General features: G+C 44.0%; 1 protein-coding gene across 1 annotated transcript in view; it reads left to right on the top strand.

Moving 5' to 3' along the window:
- The window catches only part of LOC126537811 (uncharacterized), a 156,371-nt gene that overhangs the window by 127,130 nt on the left and 11,987 nt on the right, over window positions 1-17,254 (top strand). The window contains exon 2 of the mRNA XM_050184898.2: window positions 8,981-9,097. Coding sequence (XP_050040855.1) covers window positions 9,009-9,097 — 89 coding nt within the window. The 5' untranslated portion in view covers window positions 8,981-9,008. The remainder of the gene's footprint in view (window positions 1-8,980; window positions 9,098-17,254) is intronic.

A 17,254-nucleotide genomic window follows, 5' to 3' on the forward strand; every position in this document is an offset into this window, starting at 1 on the left:
ATATACCCATTTGACGTGAAAGCATATGTTCGCAGCTGCCAATTGTTCAGTTAGTATAGGAAGGTGATGAATGACACTTCAGAATTGATGTGTTCCGAAGTGCAATTTTTTGTTAACCCTGATGAAGACCAGTGCACTGGTCAAAACTGTTGAAATTAAACACTGGTGTTTACCATGCCGCATTGCTCAAGTTTATTATATATATATATTAATATATATATATATATATATATATATATATATATATATATGTGTGTGTGTGTGTGTGTGTGTGTGTGTGTGTGTGAGTGTGTGTGTGTGTGTGTGTGTGTGTGTGTGTGTGTGTGTGTGTGTGTGTGTGTGTGTGTGTGTCTGAGTGTGTCTCTAAAGAAAGGAAACCGAGCTGGCCGGGGGTTCTATACGAACACCATTGAAGAAAACAAGACTAAAGATCAAAGAATAACTAAGTCCAGAGACACGTGGTGCAACATGTAACCACGTATGATTAAAATAGTTTAATTCATGCTTTGTCAGTGTTATGGCTTGTTGGATCCCACATGAATGCACGTGCCTTTCCATTATGAAAAGCTTCTGGAAATTCACGGGGGCGCTGGTCTGTGTTCCTCATAAGAACGTACTTGCGAAAGCTAGTGTAAGCGATAGTGAATTGATAACAGAGAAGCATTTTGAACTGAGCCAATTAGTACATTGCGCAAGTTTAAAGCAATTAAGCAAAAGAAGGACAAAGCCCCGAGTAGACAAGCATTACGTTGATCTATTCTCGCCAGAGAATTATTGGGCAAGCGCGTTAACGACAAGCAGACACAACGATAGAATCTGGAGGGCGGTGTCTGAGGATAGACAATTGCAAGACGCGAGAATGGAAGCTATGGGTAATTTCTAGCGAGTTGTAATGATCTTTTAAACGATAATTATTACATTGACTAGTTTGATCAATGTATGTCTTACCACAAGGCTGCACGAGTTGTAGTGAAGTCAGTATTGTTTCCGAAGTTCCGTGCAAGTGCTGTGTTTTCTTTTTTTTTGCAAGCTTCGCAATAAATAGATCCTTCCTGCTTTTTTGTTTTTCGATCTTTCCCGAAATGATCTATAAACGGAAGTCGTGGCGAGAGAAGTCGCGGCCGGGGACACTCGATGTATTCAACATGCGAGATTGGCGTGAATCCCGTTGTTATAGAGGCAGTCATGTAATCGATATCGACATTTTTACGACGGTATCATTTGTGCCATTGATGACCACCCGTGAGTAAGCTATACTGTCCACAAGTAAGTCAAGGATAAATAGGAGCCCTTTCTCTGTGAGACACTGCATCACGGGCAACGCTCACAACAGTGCAACCTCACAACGGTGGCCTTACTCTCCTTGCATTCATCCTGCGCCACTGCTAAGTATATAATACAAAGCTGTGGTCAGCGCTTTACTGGTACTTCGCGTTGTTCGTATTCATGCGTGGACAGAAAAGATGCAGACACAAGGTTATTCGTACAAAATTGTGCATCCGAGACCATAGAATTGCGACGCGAAAGCTTGTCGACGTTCCCTTGTGGGAAACACAAGAAAACGTGAATATAGAGAATGTATCGCGCATTCGATTGCCACTAACAATGATGACAATAACAAGCAATGAACCTCTCTCGAGGTGATCGAGAACTGCAGGAAAGCGATGGTGGGTGAATATCGTGCACGCAATTTTTTTTTCGCCAGCTTATCGGGAATAAACAAACACATATAATGCTGTGCACTTCGAATGTGTTCTATATAAAAGATATCGCCTTGGGGCCCCGATGCCTGTAATAGACGGACTCAGTTTTCTTTTTTAAGAAAGGTTGTAATTTGCACTTCCTGGTGTTAATTCTAATCGAGCGCATATGAGCCTTACCACGTGTCACATTCAGTCTACAAGACAGAATGGTAACGAAGGAAATCATGGCAACAATATTTACCGTCAATAAACATGCACCGCTCTCGCACCTGACCCCTTATTTCGGTCACTGGTGGCACGCTCCGTTTTCTTTATTTATAGCTAGTGAGGAGGGCGATAAAACGGACACGCTGAGAAACAAAGCCGAAACTAAAACAGAAAGTTAATTAAGGCCGCTATAGTCGCCACTAATTGGGCGAATCTGCACTGTAGATATCTATATCCTTCGTCCGCTGCTTGCCACGTTGTCGTTTTTTCCCCTTCCACTATTTTCTTGCCAGTGAGGACGGATCGAGCTGAACTTCATCTACGACGCCGAGCCTACTCAAGCAGGGCTTTACTGAAAAAAAAACAAAAAAAACAAATTATAAGTGCATTTTGAACTTCTGAACGAAGGTCGGCTAACGCCCTAACGCCGTTCCAAAGGAGTCAAAAGTTGATACCAATAGCATTTCGACTCATTATACTTCGTTTTTGTCTGCGTTATTAGGAGGGCAGTGGCACGGGGCGCCATTTAGCAGCCTTGGTTTGTAGTTCCAGCGATGCGCACGCTTTTCGTGCTTTTCTTGGTATTGCGCTCAAAGCCCCATACTCAAATTCTCAATACTCAATACTCAAAGCCGAAAGCTGAAAGCTCAAAGCTGTACAAGTTGAGTGCGTTCGGAAAGTTACCTCACGTTAGTTATCCCAACATAAGTAAAATTTGATAAATTTTAAAATGCGATAACTCTTTACAGTGCGTTGGGCTGTGGCTGTGCGTTAGTATAACTTGAACACTTCGCGATTACCGACCTAACGTAACGCATTACAGCTAAGTCGGCAATCTCATTGGCTAAATGCGGGAATCGCGGTTTTCTTCATTACCTTCCCCTCTCCCCCCATTGAGATTTTCTATCTGCTCCTAAAAAGAAGAAAGCATTTCTAGCCAAGTTCAAAATAAAAACAAGGATCAAGTTGCCTTCGCGTGGTTATTTGATCACGCAAAACGCACTTTTAACGCCGCTTTCCTTGGAGCAGCAGCACCATTGCTCACACACGCGTAGTTTCTTTTTTCTATATCAAGAAATCTGCACGTCCGCGGATAACACTGGAAAGGACTGCATAAAAGGCAAAGAAGAAGCCATAGATAATATAACCGCGCCTCTTGCAAGTAGGAAATCGAAGCCCACCACAGCCGCGCACGTAACAGCAAGGGTATAATTAGTTCGCCTTCGTCGCGACTATGAGAAGGAAACCCTCGGATTACGAGAATACGTCGCGAAACCGTCGGTCGCCCGCTTAAAGCGCCGTCTTTCCTTCTCGGCTGCAGGCTTCATTTCCGAGCAGATCGCCCCCGTTTAAGACACGTGCTGGCAACGTTTAATTGGCCCCGCTTCTAGCGGCGAGGGGTACGGGTCAATACCGGCGTCAGAGGCCGCGGCATAGTCCGGCTCGATCCCTGGAGAGACGCGTTGAAGGGGGCTCTCGCCCGTAAGTGTAAGACGCGGCGCATTCGAAGGCCTCTTGGAAGCCTTCGTTATAAATGGTAATGAATTGCGCATAGTAATCAGGTGGTCACTTCAGTGTTAGCTTTCTGTTCCCCACTGTAGGGAGCTTCTAAAGAAAACGAGCGCCGGAGACCAGCACTTAAAGCGCGCTGTTTCGTGACGCTGCATCTGGTTCGCTTCTGACGCACCCTATTCCAAAAACGGTTTCGATGTCGCTATCACTATATTTATGCGACAGACGCGAAGCGTTATTTATGTTTAGAAGCGCCCTCTTGTGTTGCGTGGTGAGAACCATCTCTCTGGCGACTTCCGTTCGGATAAGCCTAGGCCTCGCACGAAGCGAGGTATGAACGACCCAGTGGATGGTGTCAAGATGAGTTTAGCAGCATCCAGGTAACTTTACTTTATTTCGATAAATCACGGACACTGTATTATTGTTTCTTTCCTTTGCGTTTCCTGCAGCTGCACGAATAAAAAAGCCCAAATCACTTTACCATGGCGCGCAGCATACACCTTCTATCTCGTTTACAGCGCGCTTATCTACTCAACAATCTGCGACCTATTGAACGCCGCAGAAATGACTTCGCTGGAGGGCCGTTTGCAGAAAGCCTATGAACGCGGGAAATACGTCTAGCTAAGAAATAAGAAATAAATGTACGATTTTAATAAGGGCGAATAAATCACGCAATACATTTTAACCTTTCCTCCACTATAGCGTTTAAGGCTGTTATCGAACTGTAGCACTTTCATTCGAACAAGTTCATCACAGCGCTGGAAGAAGCAAGGAAAAAAATAATAGTAGAGGATGATGAAGGGTTCCCTTCTGCTTGATATACAGCTATGTTTGCAAGCCAATGAGTCAGACCTTTTGCCCAATAAAACTAGTTTTCTATCACCGCTCTTTCTTTGTTTTTTCAGTATCAGTGTTCTTTGCGCCCACTTGTGTTTCTCCGTGTGTAGTGTAAAAGCTGCACGCTTTACTCACTGTTATAAAAGGCCGACAGTTTCCTTTTTAACCTTATCTTGGGACTCAGCGGTCTGTTAGAACCTGGCGGAAGAAGGTTCGTTTAAGAATTCAGTAACTTCATCTGTAAGCAGTAAGCATCATTTTGAATCGATAACAGCAGAAATTCTTTAATACATGAGCATCGGCCTCCTTAATTTAAGTGAGCGCGGAATTGGATTTGTAAATTCACTTCATGCGGATGTCGAGTCACGCATAAAGTAAACTGGAACCTAGCCGGCAAAATACAAGACGACTTCATGAATAGAGCAACAGGGAATTAGGTACCAGAATTTATTCACCAAACTCATGCGCAGTCCAATCTGTGTGCGAATATTTGACAAAGAAGGAGCATCAAGTACACGCACTTACTTGTGAATAGCATACGTTCATTCAAAAACTTCTCTAATACAGTTGCGGAGTTCTTTGCTATACGGAACCACATTGTCGTTCGAAACCCTCGATGTGCTTAGTCATTACTTAGGATGTGGCGTTGCTCGCACCTCATTATTCTCCCATAACGCTATACGAGCGGGTTGTATATATTCGCCGGCAGAGTACAGGATCCGCAAAACCCAGACCTTTGAAGCAGGTATCCGGATTTGTATGGGCGCCGCACGGCACCTCCACGCAGGTGTGCACCCATCAATACATTACGAAGACCACGTGCTTTAGAATCGTTGAATCGACGCAGGCCCTTTGCACTTACTGTGAACAACATTCAGTTGTATTCCAGCCCGCCACGAAGTCAGGAGCGAGCGCGCGGATTGATTTTACAGAGCCTCGCGGCTCCGGTGCGAACTATATTAGAATTGTTGGCCAATTCCAGCGAAAGCTTCGACTAACTGAATTACAGTTCGCAGAGCCACTCATATTGTCCGACGTTTTCCATATCGTACTAATGGCTGTGTAAGGTGAGTAGGCAATCCAATCTGGACGAAATCCTAACAAGGCACCTGCCTAGTCTCGTCATTGACTGCATTCCCTATAGGGAACGAAACCGATGCTACCATGTCGCACACATGCACTGTCAACAACAAAAGGGGAAGGGCTCGTAATGGTTCCTAAATAATGCATCGCTATTAAATTCCTCGCGAAATTGCGCAGGGCGAATGGGGTCTACCAGCTGCGCGTAGAGAGATCGCGTGAATGCGCCTTTGAGGAAGTGAAAATGCGAAGGCCATGTGTGAAACGTCCGAAGGATTTTTCTGCATCCGCAGTGCATGTCCACAGTCTGGAAAAAAAGCCTGTCCAGTAAAATGCACCTATGACGGTCGCTTTCTGATACGGCCAATTAAAGGAATACATCAGATAGCTTATTCACTATAACATTCAGATGTCTCTATGGAACATATTTTGTTATCATTTATTATCCCTATCAGCACATATTCAGCCTGCAGGCTTTGCATTTCTGCAGTGAAATTAAAGCTTCGTTAGAAATGAAGAAGCAGGGGCCGTATAACGTAAAACTATTCCAATATGTTTTTATTCCAATCTCCTGACGTGAAATTTGCGTAACCGCCGACGCAAGCATCGGGCGGTCACCCGCAGGGTTGTCTGAAGAAACCAATGAAATGCTCCCCTCCTTCATAGGAGGTCACTTTTGTTTGCTTCAAAAACAAATAACATTATCTGCACTGAGCGGCTTGTCTTATCTAATTGGCTCACAAGAGGCGAGGAGCATGTTCAAGTGGAGAGGGATTCTATGGGGCCGAGCCACTGCACTGAATATCGAAAACCAGATTAAGAGGGTGGTACCGGCGTCTGCGATTGGTCCGCTTTCTCTTACTTACCTTGCGGTGGCTCGTCGACAATCGTGGCGGCATGCAACGGAAGCTTAAGAATGACGCTAAAACGGATCCTCAGCAAAGAAGAGTTGACAGAACGAGGTCGTAAACGTGCAGAAACTTCTCGAAAACGTTACACGGCCATGCAAAAACATTTATTACACGCAAATAAACCCATGCTCTCCGGCAGGGGTGAGTAGCCAGTGCCGGAGCGATTGGCGGCACCAATCTTTTATTCCTTTCGGAACGGGCAGCCTGCGGCTATTTAGAAGAAAATTCAGTTTTGTTCGGCATATTAATGCATCTTTAACGCGTACACGTCACTTTGACGTGGTAAGTTTTTGCGGTTTTGTGACGTCGCGTGAGAGGCAGGTGAAGAGAGTGCAGCCCGAAAACTTTTGACCAATAGCCAAGGGCTAATCGCAAGAAGGCGTCGAATCAGAAATAACTATTTTTGTTTTGTTAGGTCAAATTATGCATAATCAATGTGTACACGTCTTATCAGATGGGGAGCTATAGCGGTTTTCGTGACGTTGCGTGACAGACAGGTGAAGTGGGGATGGTCCAAAAAAGTTTTTGACCAATCGCGTTGGGCTGATTGCAGAATTGGAATAGAAAAGTTTTGAATATTTTTACGTTATAGCGCCCCAGATGAGCCTAAGAAGTAATGTCCGCTGTGTTTCGTAGACTCCGTATACCCACAAAAAACATACAAAGCGCAGACACTTAAAAAAAAAAGAGAGACTTCGTTAAACTACCTTTGAATCCATATTCCCAATAGATGACAAGCACTCAAGAGCACATGTTAGCCAAATGTACATGAAACGGTACGTGTGCTGAAAGGAACTGTTTGATCAGCTACAGAACGGACTGCCTAAGAAGCAACTATTTGGAGGTACTGTCCAGAGTCCCGCTGCTTTTTGGGAAAGGCAGCTGCAACGCTTCATGTGAAAGTACTTAATAAAGCACGTTCGGTGTAAGAAAGGTAACTGGCGGAAACAGCCAGCGCACAATGATTAGCAAGGGTAAACTACAGTCGTTTTAGAAGATAGTGTGAAGCAGCTATGCGCTAGCATGATTTGCTGTAAATGTGGATGAACCCGTGCCTGCGATTTAACAATAAATGAGGGGCAGAAAATAAAGAAGAAAAACAAACGAGCAATAGGAGCACCAAGGTCTTGTTTTGCGGGACTGAAGGTAAGAAGCGTTCGAACGCGATTTACAGAATGCGGCTCATTTAGTAAGCATGGGAGGAGTCGCAGAAGTGAATCAAGCAAAACGCCGAATCTCCGTTGGAAGCGCGGGCACTTAGAATTAATTCTTTCTTTACTCGTTGTCTAATAATAGTGGCAATCTCCATTATCTGTCAACACTTCATTCCATTTCACTCAGACAGTAAGGATCGCAAGGCTTCCAAGCAAACCGGTACTTGCCTTTGATTACTCGCCGCCATACCCGTCAAGCAAAACACGCCACATTTGACCAACACAACACGCTGACCTGCAGAGTTACATGTATCGCAAATTGCACCGCGAGTGCGGCGCTATTTTTGGAAAAGCGTCGCATTTCTCACTGCACCATGAGCTGTGTTCTAAACGCCATTATAGCGTGACCTCAGAAAAAAAACGAAGTCTAGGATCTGTTCAACGAAGTGCTGCACCGTTGAAGTTCTAATGCGAGGTCGTTCCCTGTATGAAGCTCATATAACCAGGTTGTGAAAATTGCTGGCAGGCCCTGATAGCTTGGTGTTTCCAAAATAGCATGCCATGCGTCACTGAAGCGTGATGACGTAAGCACATTGAGGGCAAACCTTGCACCCTGTATGCCTGCATAATCCTCAAGCCTGCATTTTTTATGTTCCTATTTTTTTTAATGCTCGCCTCTTGTGAGGGCAGCACCGGGCCTTATGTCTGTCCCTGACTATGATGGATGCTGCGAAAAGTTTTAATGGGCAACGCTAATATGACTGAACAGGTTTCGCGGGCAAACGCTCGCGCAGGACGTAAGAACGGCGCATTTACTAATAATGCGGCGCAACTAACACGGTTTTGCAAGGTCCGGAGACGCTCTCAAACACAGCATTGGGTTCTCTTTGGATCTATATTGTGCGGTCCTCTCATTCGACAACAAAAGTTAAACCAGCGTAGCGGCCCCAGGTGGTTGCATTGGCATAGGTGCAGTTTATTTACCAGGAATGACGACTGCACAAACTGCCGAAGCAAACAAATATTTTAAAATTAATTACACTTGGTCAATCATTCAGTCAGCCACTTTATTACCGGGGAACTGTAAAGAAAAGCGCTAAGATAAATTGAGACAAGGTTCGGTAATGAGATGCGGGCCATACACAAAAAGACTCACGTGACAAGCTGTCAATGAAACAATACGTTTTGCGCAGTGAACGACTACGCAGCAAAATTTACTGCATAATGTTGAAGATAGCTTTAATGAAGTAGTTATCTTCCTCTCTCGGTGTCAAACTTGCGCGTGGAAGTACTTTCGCTCATTGTGGAACTTCACATACGCAAGGTTCCATTTGCGTCACGTGGTAACCGCAAGGCCCGCTTCCCTCTCTTTGGGCGCATGGAGCGGAGAGACCGCGCTCAGCGGGACGAGCGAGCGTGGACCGTTAGGCTTGAAATGCCAGATGCCACGGTGTTCGCTGGCGCCCCCACTCGGCCAACGGGTGTTTCATTATAAAATGCCAATGTTTGTGCGCCGTCTGCATGGCGGGCGCTGGTCTCACGCTAGCACGCCGCTGCGTCTGCCTTCTCTTCGCAGAAACCCGTCGAGCCGACCGAGCGACCTCATGATGGCAGGCAGCAAGATAACGTTCCTGGTGTTCTTATTCGCGGTGGTTGTGCTGCCGGCGATCGTCCACTGCAGGTCCATCTTCAGGTGAGTTCAACTTTACACCGTTACAACGCGCTCAAACACTTATTACAGCTTTATTCGGTGGCGGTGGCTTCTATGACCCTCTACTGCTCCTCTTTACACGAACATAACCTAAGTTTCCGTGATAGCGAAAAGCTTTTGAAGTTTTTTATGTGTCTGTAGACATCCTAAATTCAATAATAAACAAATACGCACAAGGGAAGCAGCTTGAGTTAAGCAACACGATTTTGTCGTATACCAAGTATCGAAGTTATATTGATAGCCAAAAGCTTTTGAAGTTTTTTATGTGTCTGTAGACATCCTAAATTCAATAATAAACAAATACGCACAAGGGAAGCAGCTTGAGTTAAGCAACACGATTTTGTCGTATACCAAGTATCGAAGTTATATTGAGGCACGCGATGCAACAAACCTTATCTAAGTGAAGCCGATGAACAATTGTAAGTTTTCAAAATGCCGTTCTGAAACGCAGAGGGTTTATCGCGTCCTCTCCATATTTTTCTCTCCTTGTCGAAGGAAAAAAAAAACGTTCGCACGCTAGAGCTTCCTTCACTACTAGATTTTAACTTACAGTCGACGCTAATTATGCGAACATTTATTGCCCTGAATTTCTTGTTTACTCTATTTTCAACATCATATTTTCGCGAAATTATGCCAACTGCAAGGTACGTCCTGAAGGGACGGATCCTCTAGAGAGGCTAGATGGTCGAGCGCAACATTAGAAAGCAGCTGCATTGACGCCGTGTTTTACCCATTCGCCAGTGTTATGTTCAACATCCTGCGCATAACGAGCTATGGAAAGAAGAATGATGGGTGTAACGTTAAGGGATAAGAAAAGAGCAGATTGGGTGAGGGAACAAACGCGAGTTAATGACATCTTAGTTGAAATCAAGAAAAAGAAATGGGCATGGGCAGGACATGTAATGAAGAGGGAAGATAACCGATGGTCATTAAGGGTTACGGACTGGATTCCAAGGGAAGGGAAGCGTAGCAGGGGGCGGCAGAAAGTTAGGTGGGCGGATGAGATTAAGAAGTTTGCAGGGACGACATGGACGCAATTAGTACATGACCGGGGTTGTTGGAGAAGTATGAGAGAGGCCTTTGCCCTGCAGTGCGCATAACCAGGCTGATGATCATGATGATGAGTTGCCAATGCAAGTATGAAGATACACACTGCTGTCATATAAGCACCAAGAAACATCTGTCAGCCTTGCGGATGACAGATAGCCAGATAACTGCAGCTTTCAAACAACCTGTAAATGTAAATGTAAATAAAGGAACGCGCATATGCGCGTTCCTTAAATGTAGAGGCCGCTTTTGATACAGATGTCCTCTCAGGCCGAAGAACAATGACACTTTCATCGCCGCGCTACTCACCTCAATTTTTTAGGGAAGAATGTTAGCATCCGCGTGAAGAAAACATTACATTGTACTTGCGATGCTTCGTCTTAGGACCAATTATCAGCTCCTTGTCAGGCTCCATGTTTCACAAGGCAAAAAAGAAAACATAACTATTTCTGATTACAGTTCTTCAGGTTGGTTATTTTACTCAAAATATCTATTGACGTACTCCCTTCCCCCGTATACACTAAAATATACAGTTATAAGTTGGCTAAGTAGCAGACGACCGCAAAATGCCGTGGTACTGAAAATAAGCGTCAATCGTTAATATCTGCATTGTTCTTTACAATCTCACAAATGGACATGGTTTCCAGCTCATGTCGTAGGCCAGATATGCTGACTGCCGCCTTCTCGTAACTGGGAGGAACGACACCATTAGGGAAGGGCGGGGGAACACAGATACATTGTATGGGACAGAACAAATGTAACCACAAGTAAAGGTTACCGAAACGAGTTAATAAGATCAATATATGGAAGCAAGGCATTGCACATCAGGCGACGCTTGTGCGCTGCAGCGCCATCGCCAGCCGCTTTACGACCTTGCTTTGTTTAACGATCTGCCTGCACTGTTCTGAAAGATAGGGTGTAGTAAACTGTGTTGGACGTAGTCGATATTATATTGCGCAGTCAGCGGCAGCTGGCATTGAAGGGAACATTTCTACTTCATTACTGTTACGAGTAGTCTTGCTTATAAAAGCAAGGCAGTCTTCTGTGCGACCACGTCGAACGTCGCAGTCGTTATCTTGCAAAAGTTACTATGTTACCCGTTGCTTGACCGCCGGCTTCACGAAACCTGCTCTGTCGCCGTTCAGGTCTACCAAATCAGATGGCCTTTACGCTGAAGCAGGGTATATGGCCGCGTTGTTTCAGGTGAACACTGTGCGGAGACACTGTCATTGTGGCGCTTCATAATTAGCATTTGCTGAAATTTTGCCACCAGGGGCAACAAAATCCCAGCTTGTTTATATCCACGTCTTGAATAGAATTCACGCTGATATGAGTGAATGTCAGTGTAGACTGCAGGGAACATGACTGGCCCTATGCAGAACCCAGGAATTCATGTTCAAGAACGACATCAACAACAAGGACAGCATGGACCGTTGTTTGGAGAATAGCGCATTCGATTTCTTATACACGAGAAGCATGCAACAACGAATGTAGAATTATACTCACTTCTGGCAAGGTGGTGAAAAAACAAAAACAATATGTCTGGTGTCCGCCTAAAGAAACGGTTAACGTATCGAATCAAGATAGCTATGTCAATGTACCCACTCTGACGCCTCCCTCTCAGCTAGACCTTTGTCGATGTGCAAGCAAGCAGAAGTTACTTCAACATGTCACCTTTTGCCTGGAAATCGCTGCGTTAGTCCAGCTGATAGCCAGCGGTTGATTTCGATTTCTGAAGTATTCTGTCAGGAGGCTTTCAAACAAGGCTCTGAGTATTCTCTGCAGTTTGGGTACATGTTACTAGAAAGTGAATTGAATTTAAACTTTGAACCATATTTAAATGTTATGTATAAGGCATGTACTTCATACAGCTTCTACATATACTACTTACACTAAATTTTCAAGGAGGACATTGTTCTAAGGGGAGAATACTCATATTGAGAAATTGATGATCATGCAAGAAAAATAGGTCTCAATACGTACAATTACAGCTAATCTAAATTATTATTCCGAACAATCAGCCTTCCGTACAGAGGGATTCTTCCATACACAGTGATTGAAAGGAGAGCTCTTATGAACTAATTCGTCACATCTTCTTGTACGTCTCAAGTAAAATCCGTAAGAGACTCATTTCTCCATGTTATCAGTACACTAACAAAGCTTGAAGCTGCCTTAAACTTGTTGATTCAAACATGCAGCCTCATTTATATTTATTAGTTTTCGTGAACAGCATTTTTCTAACGTACGGAAGTACCAATAAATAACACGAAAGCGAAAGAATGAGCTCATTGAAATGCCCCTCAAACAGGGATTCAAATGCGGGACCTTACACTGCGGATGACCGCACTAAGGGATTTCCTAGACGGTATCTGCGCGTATTCATAGCAGGGGTTGAGAGAGGCGGTATATTATGTATGAGAATTCAAATTTATAGGCAAGCTTAGTTATTAGCTTGCTCATTAACCAACTTAGGTGCTAACTAAAGGCTACGATATATGCTCGATATTTCACTGAAACTGCAATTTTCTTTTCCGACACAGTCCGAGCCTGCCCATTCGCGGGGCCATTTTCTTTCGTGAGAATTTTTCGCGCAGTAGCGCTTTTTTCCCGTTGAAGTAAATTATAGCAAAATATCATCAGTAAAACTTCGATAATTACCTGACTGATTGTTGATGATTGTGAATATATTATCTTCGCGCCTCGCAGTAATCCACCTGAAAGAGCAGAGCTGCATAGCAACCGGAGAAAATTTTTTTGTCATTATGAAACAGAGAGCTCGTGAAGTAGCAGTGCCTTTTCACACCTAAAGACGTCACCGGATCGGTACGCAGTCCTACTGTCACAATATCCATAGTTATATGAAAAGAAAGCAAAAAAAAAATTAAAGACTTATACAAGCGGCACCTTAAGGCCACTCAAGGCGCTAGACTGAAACCTGAATTTGAAATCTCAACTTGGCTACAAGTGAGTACGACTGAAATGAAAATTATAGGAGTGCTCGAATAGCAAAATTTCTGGATTGACTCAGATACCGGTATACGCGAGGAAAATGACCTCGAAACCCGTGGGGAATATTCTTGTATTTGTAAACAATGGAAAATATTACGTTTTAGGTGGAACCCATTTGTTGAAAAAAATAATGGTCATTTACAATTGTTTGGCTCATGTGTGCAATAAGGTTCCCAATTCGATGTACAGACAACTGCGGAGGTTATAAATGAGGAAAGACTGCTTTCAGTTATCCGGGACACCACAACAGCGCCCTTAATTACAGGTGGGCGAATACAAACATTTTCTAATGCTAGCTGAGTACGAACAGTAAATATCAGATATTGAATGACATACCGAATAGCCAAACACGGACACATATATTTACAGCAGGAATATTTATTCGTCGTGTTGAAGTACCACAACTGTACCGACTAAATCGAGAAAGAGAGCCTTACGATCAGCGAGAAAGGATCAGTTTTCAACGCAAGATCGTAGTTTTCATCAAAAACGCTTCACGAGCAGCCTCTCATCAGCTTTAGAGCCTGGTTGCAAGCAAGCTTTCCAAAGAAACAATGGCTACTGTAAAACTTGTCTGCCAAACAATGCTAGCTAAATGGTTACCAAAAGAATATAAGAAATTGTGAGGAAAAAAGAGCTGCTGGAGCGTTAATGTGACGTAGACACATGTAAACGGGCCCGTTGCAACGACAACATCACAGGTTGTGGTGAACAAGATAATGCTGCTTTATGAAAAGGCGGCGTAAAACACTAAATGACCCGCGACAAGAAAGCATCACAGGTGGCCATGTAGGCTTCCACCGCGAAACCGAAAACAAAGGCGGTACTAACCATTTTCTATATCCATTGCTTTCAAATGGTTTGGCGTTGTCCAACATGTGATGATTTGAGATACTTTGCCAACAGGGGGAGAACCGTATACAACCATACTTTCACATTTGGTAATTGTCGAATCATTCTTTTCGAATACCAATAAGAATAGTTCGTGCGTATCATCCGATTCATATTCGAAGCTTCGAAAATTCGCCGACCCTTATTAACGGTGAAACAAGGGAACATCACGTCAGCCGATGCACATATAGCACATTCGTAGGAGCGTGTGCACATATGTGAATTTTGTCTATGTAGAGAAAGGTGATATTAAGGAACCGCAGATTCTTCCAAATATTTGAAAACATGGTCATAGTGGCCAAATTAGATATCAAAACAACAAATTCCTATATAGGCTGACGAAAAGCGAGACGATATTAATAAATCAAGAGACGTAATAATTTATATGAGCCTAACTGCCCCGTGTCGCATGCTTAGGTACTGGTGGCTCTGCGAAGCAACAACTAAACTCTTCTATACAGCGGAGATCATTCAGGAACGCTCCTCACTACCACGTTCGCATTCCGCGCAGATCCCATGTTCGACTGGAATGGATATTCCCCAATTTCGAATCAGGAATTCTCAGGTCGTTTGCAAATCAAACAGCGGTGACTGTTCAACAATAAGTCGAAATTTTGTATAGTTACACAGCCCCAGCACATTCGATTTCTTGTATTTGGCCAATTCCTCCAGCTGATAGCTTTCGGGTGTTTCTCGTGCCACCTGTGGCATTGTTGGAACGCTTGAAAACCCATTTTTGCGGAAGCCGGCGCACCTTCACATCGACGTATTGAAATGGCCCCAAATTACGGCCTACTACTGCCCGTCATTGCTTTTTTTTTTCTTTTTTCTTCGCTTGAACACCTGCGCTGTTTAAGTAATATCATGTCTTTGTGTTGAAGCATCTGTAACGAGTTACTCACTTCCTTTCTTATTTTCATATGTTTGAACGTCTCTCTACTCCCGTGTTTCGTTTAAGCGCTCTTACATGCTTCAATTTTTCTGGTGGCGCAAAACGTGTGCCGGAGATGCGTCTCCATCGCTAAATGTAATAATTCTGTAGTTACGTAACCCATCTCTTATGTAATACCCTCCAGTGAGAGGATCTTTGGGGTAATAAAATGAAATGAATCTAAACAACAACATCAATTCAAATAGGGACCGCGTGAGGCAGTGTAACAGCGTTCCGTATCCCGGCACTGAAGCGGGCATCCATACGCACGAACGCAACAATGAATCTGCTCACACGAATCAGCTCTCGCTTTCTTTTATTTAAATTAAAAGAATCGCAGTAAAACTGCAAATTGTGTTACAGCATTGAATTGTCGGTTCGCAAGAGGTAGTCGTTGCAATGGCTGAAACGCACCTAACAACGCGTAGTGTAAGCACCGTTCTACACTGTTTTTCTTCTAAAGGTTCCTAACCTGAAGTGGCCGCCACAGGCAAAGATAATTAGAACTGGATCCTGCCACCTCGTGCACTGCCAGAGTGAGTAAGAGGTCTTACATGCTCCGAGGGAAAAACCAAGGACCTGCTTACGTGAGCAAACTTGCATGAGATGAGAGTACACCTGTAATTAGTAAGAGCCTGTCAAGCACATGAATGGCTAATCACTTTGTTCATCCCTTCTGTAGGTCATTAAACGAACGAAAATCGACGTTGAAAAATTCCGATGACTTTTCTCTCTCTATCAATTCTTTCTTTGGAAATTCCACTGCACTACGTTGAGTTTTGAGCACCCTGCGATCTGGTAAAAAAAATTACCATCACCTGTGCCGGGCGTTCCAGCGTTCAGCTTCTTTACAGCAACGGAGAAAGGTGCGCGCAACGACACAAAAAAGCAAATTGACCTTCTCTACCTTTGCTAACCTGAGGGAGTGTTCTCAATTAGTGAAGGCCTCCGGTATCCCCCCTATGGGATTACAATAGAAGCGCGACCTCCCACAGTGGCTACGCACTACATTTCTTTGCTACAGACGTTTCGCTGCTCAGAAACAGGAGATTAGAATACCTGCACCTGAGACATTAAGCACCTCTGCATCTTTTACGTGTCCCTGAGAGTAGGATCTTCCCCGGCGCAAAGTTCTAAGCTTTCTTTTTATTGTACTCGGCACATCATCTTGCGAATCTTTCATGTATGAACTGTGAGGGGAACATATCGGATTGAAGAACCTTGCCACGTGTGCACGTACTTACCGCAATATATATATAAAAGAAGAAAGAAAAACGCCTTTGCTGAGGATTAACTCCGAGCTCGTACAGACAATTGTTAGGCATGATCTCTTCAGGACATTACGCGAAAAGGGACACAATTTCTTTATTGTAGCTTTTCGCAAGTTTTTTCAATTAAGATGTCCCGTCATTGCGTGCTAAGGAAACGGTTGCTTTAACATATGGTTTGCAGAATGCCTTCCTGTAGTTTGCGCCCGTGAATGTACGCATTTATTTACAACTGTCTACATTTTCATAGTTCGGTACGCTAGATACACACAGAAAAATATGTTAGTTAAGAAGGGATACAAGGAAGCCAAAAATCACGTACATCACGAGCAATGCGTGAACTATCGCTAGTGCGAAGCACTTTCTATGTATTTTTATATAATATTTTAACATTTCGGCTAGTGCTTATTCGGCTTCCACAGAATAAATTAATAGTGCCCACAAAACACGGACAAGAAACAGCACAAGGAACAGCACGAGTGCTCGGCTGAGACAGCACGGCGATGCGAGCACGCCTCGAGAGTTCATATAATTCCTGTCGCAATAAAATATACATACATTCCTTCGCAGTAGAGAGAGAGAGACAGAGAGAGAAGTCATAAGTGAAAGGCAGGGAGGTTAACCTGGCTGAGCCCGGTAGGCTGCCCTGCACTGAAAAAGCGGGAAAGAGGGGATAGGGGACATCACGCATTGCAGAGTCCCAATTTCTCCTAGAATCTGGTACATCATGAATAAGGAAGCAGCGCCTTTGCAGAAGATTGCGCTGATCTCCGTGTAGGATGGCGTCCAAGTGTTTTGCTTTCTATGAGTGGGCGCATGTCCACTTGGAGATAATCACTAGTACGCAGAACAGCGCTGCTGTTCGCTGCTTCGCATAAAGGCTACAGTGATCGTTTCTCCACGTGTTCATTTCGATGAGATGAGCCCGACATTATGGTTCATGTGCTTGAACGGAAGTGCGCGTTTTGACTTACATACGGTTAATCCAGTATG

This window comes from Dermacentor andersoni, chromosome 4 (assembly GCF_023375885.2).
Source record: "Dermacentor andersoni chromosome 4, qqDerAnde1_hic_scaffold, whole genome shotgun sequence".
NCBI classification, from domain to species: Eukaryota; Metazoa; Arthropoda; class Arachnida; order Ixodida; family Ixodidae; genus Dermacentor; species Dermacentor andersoni.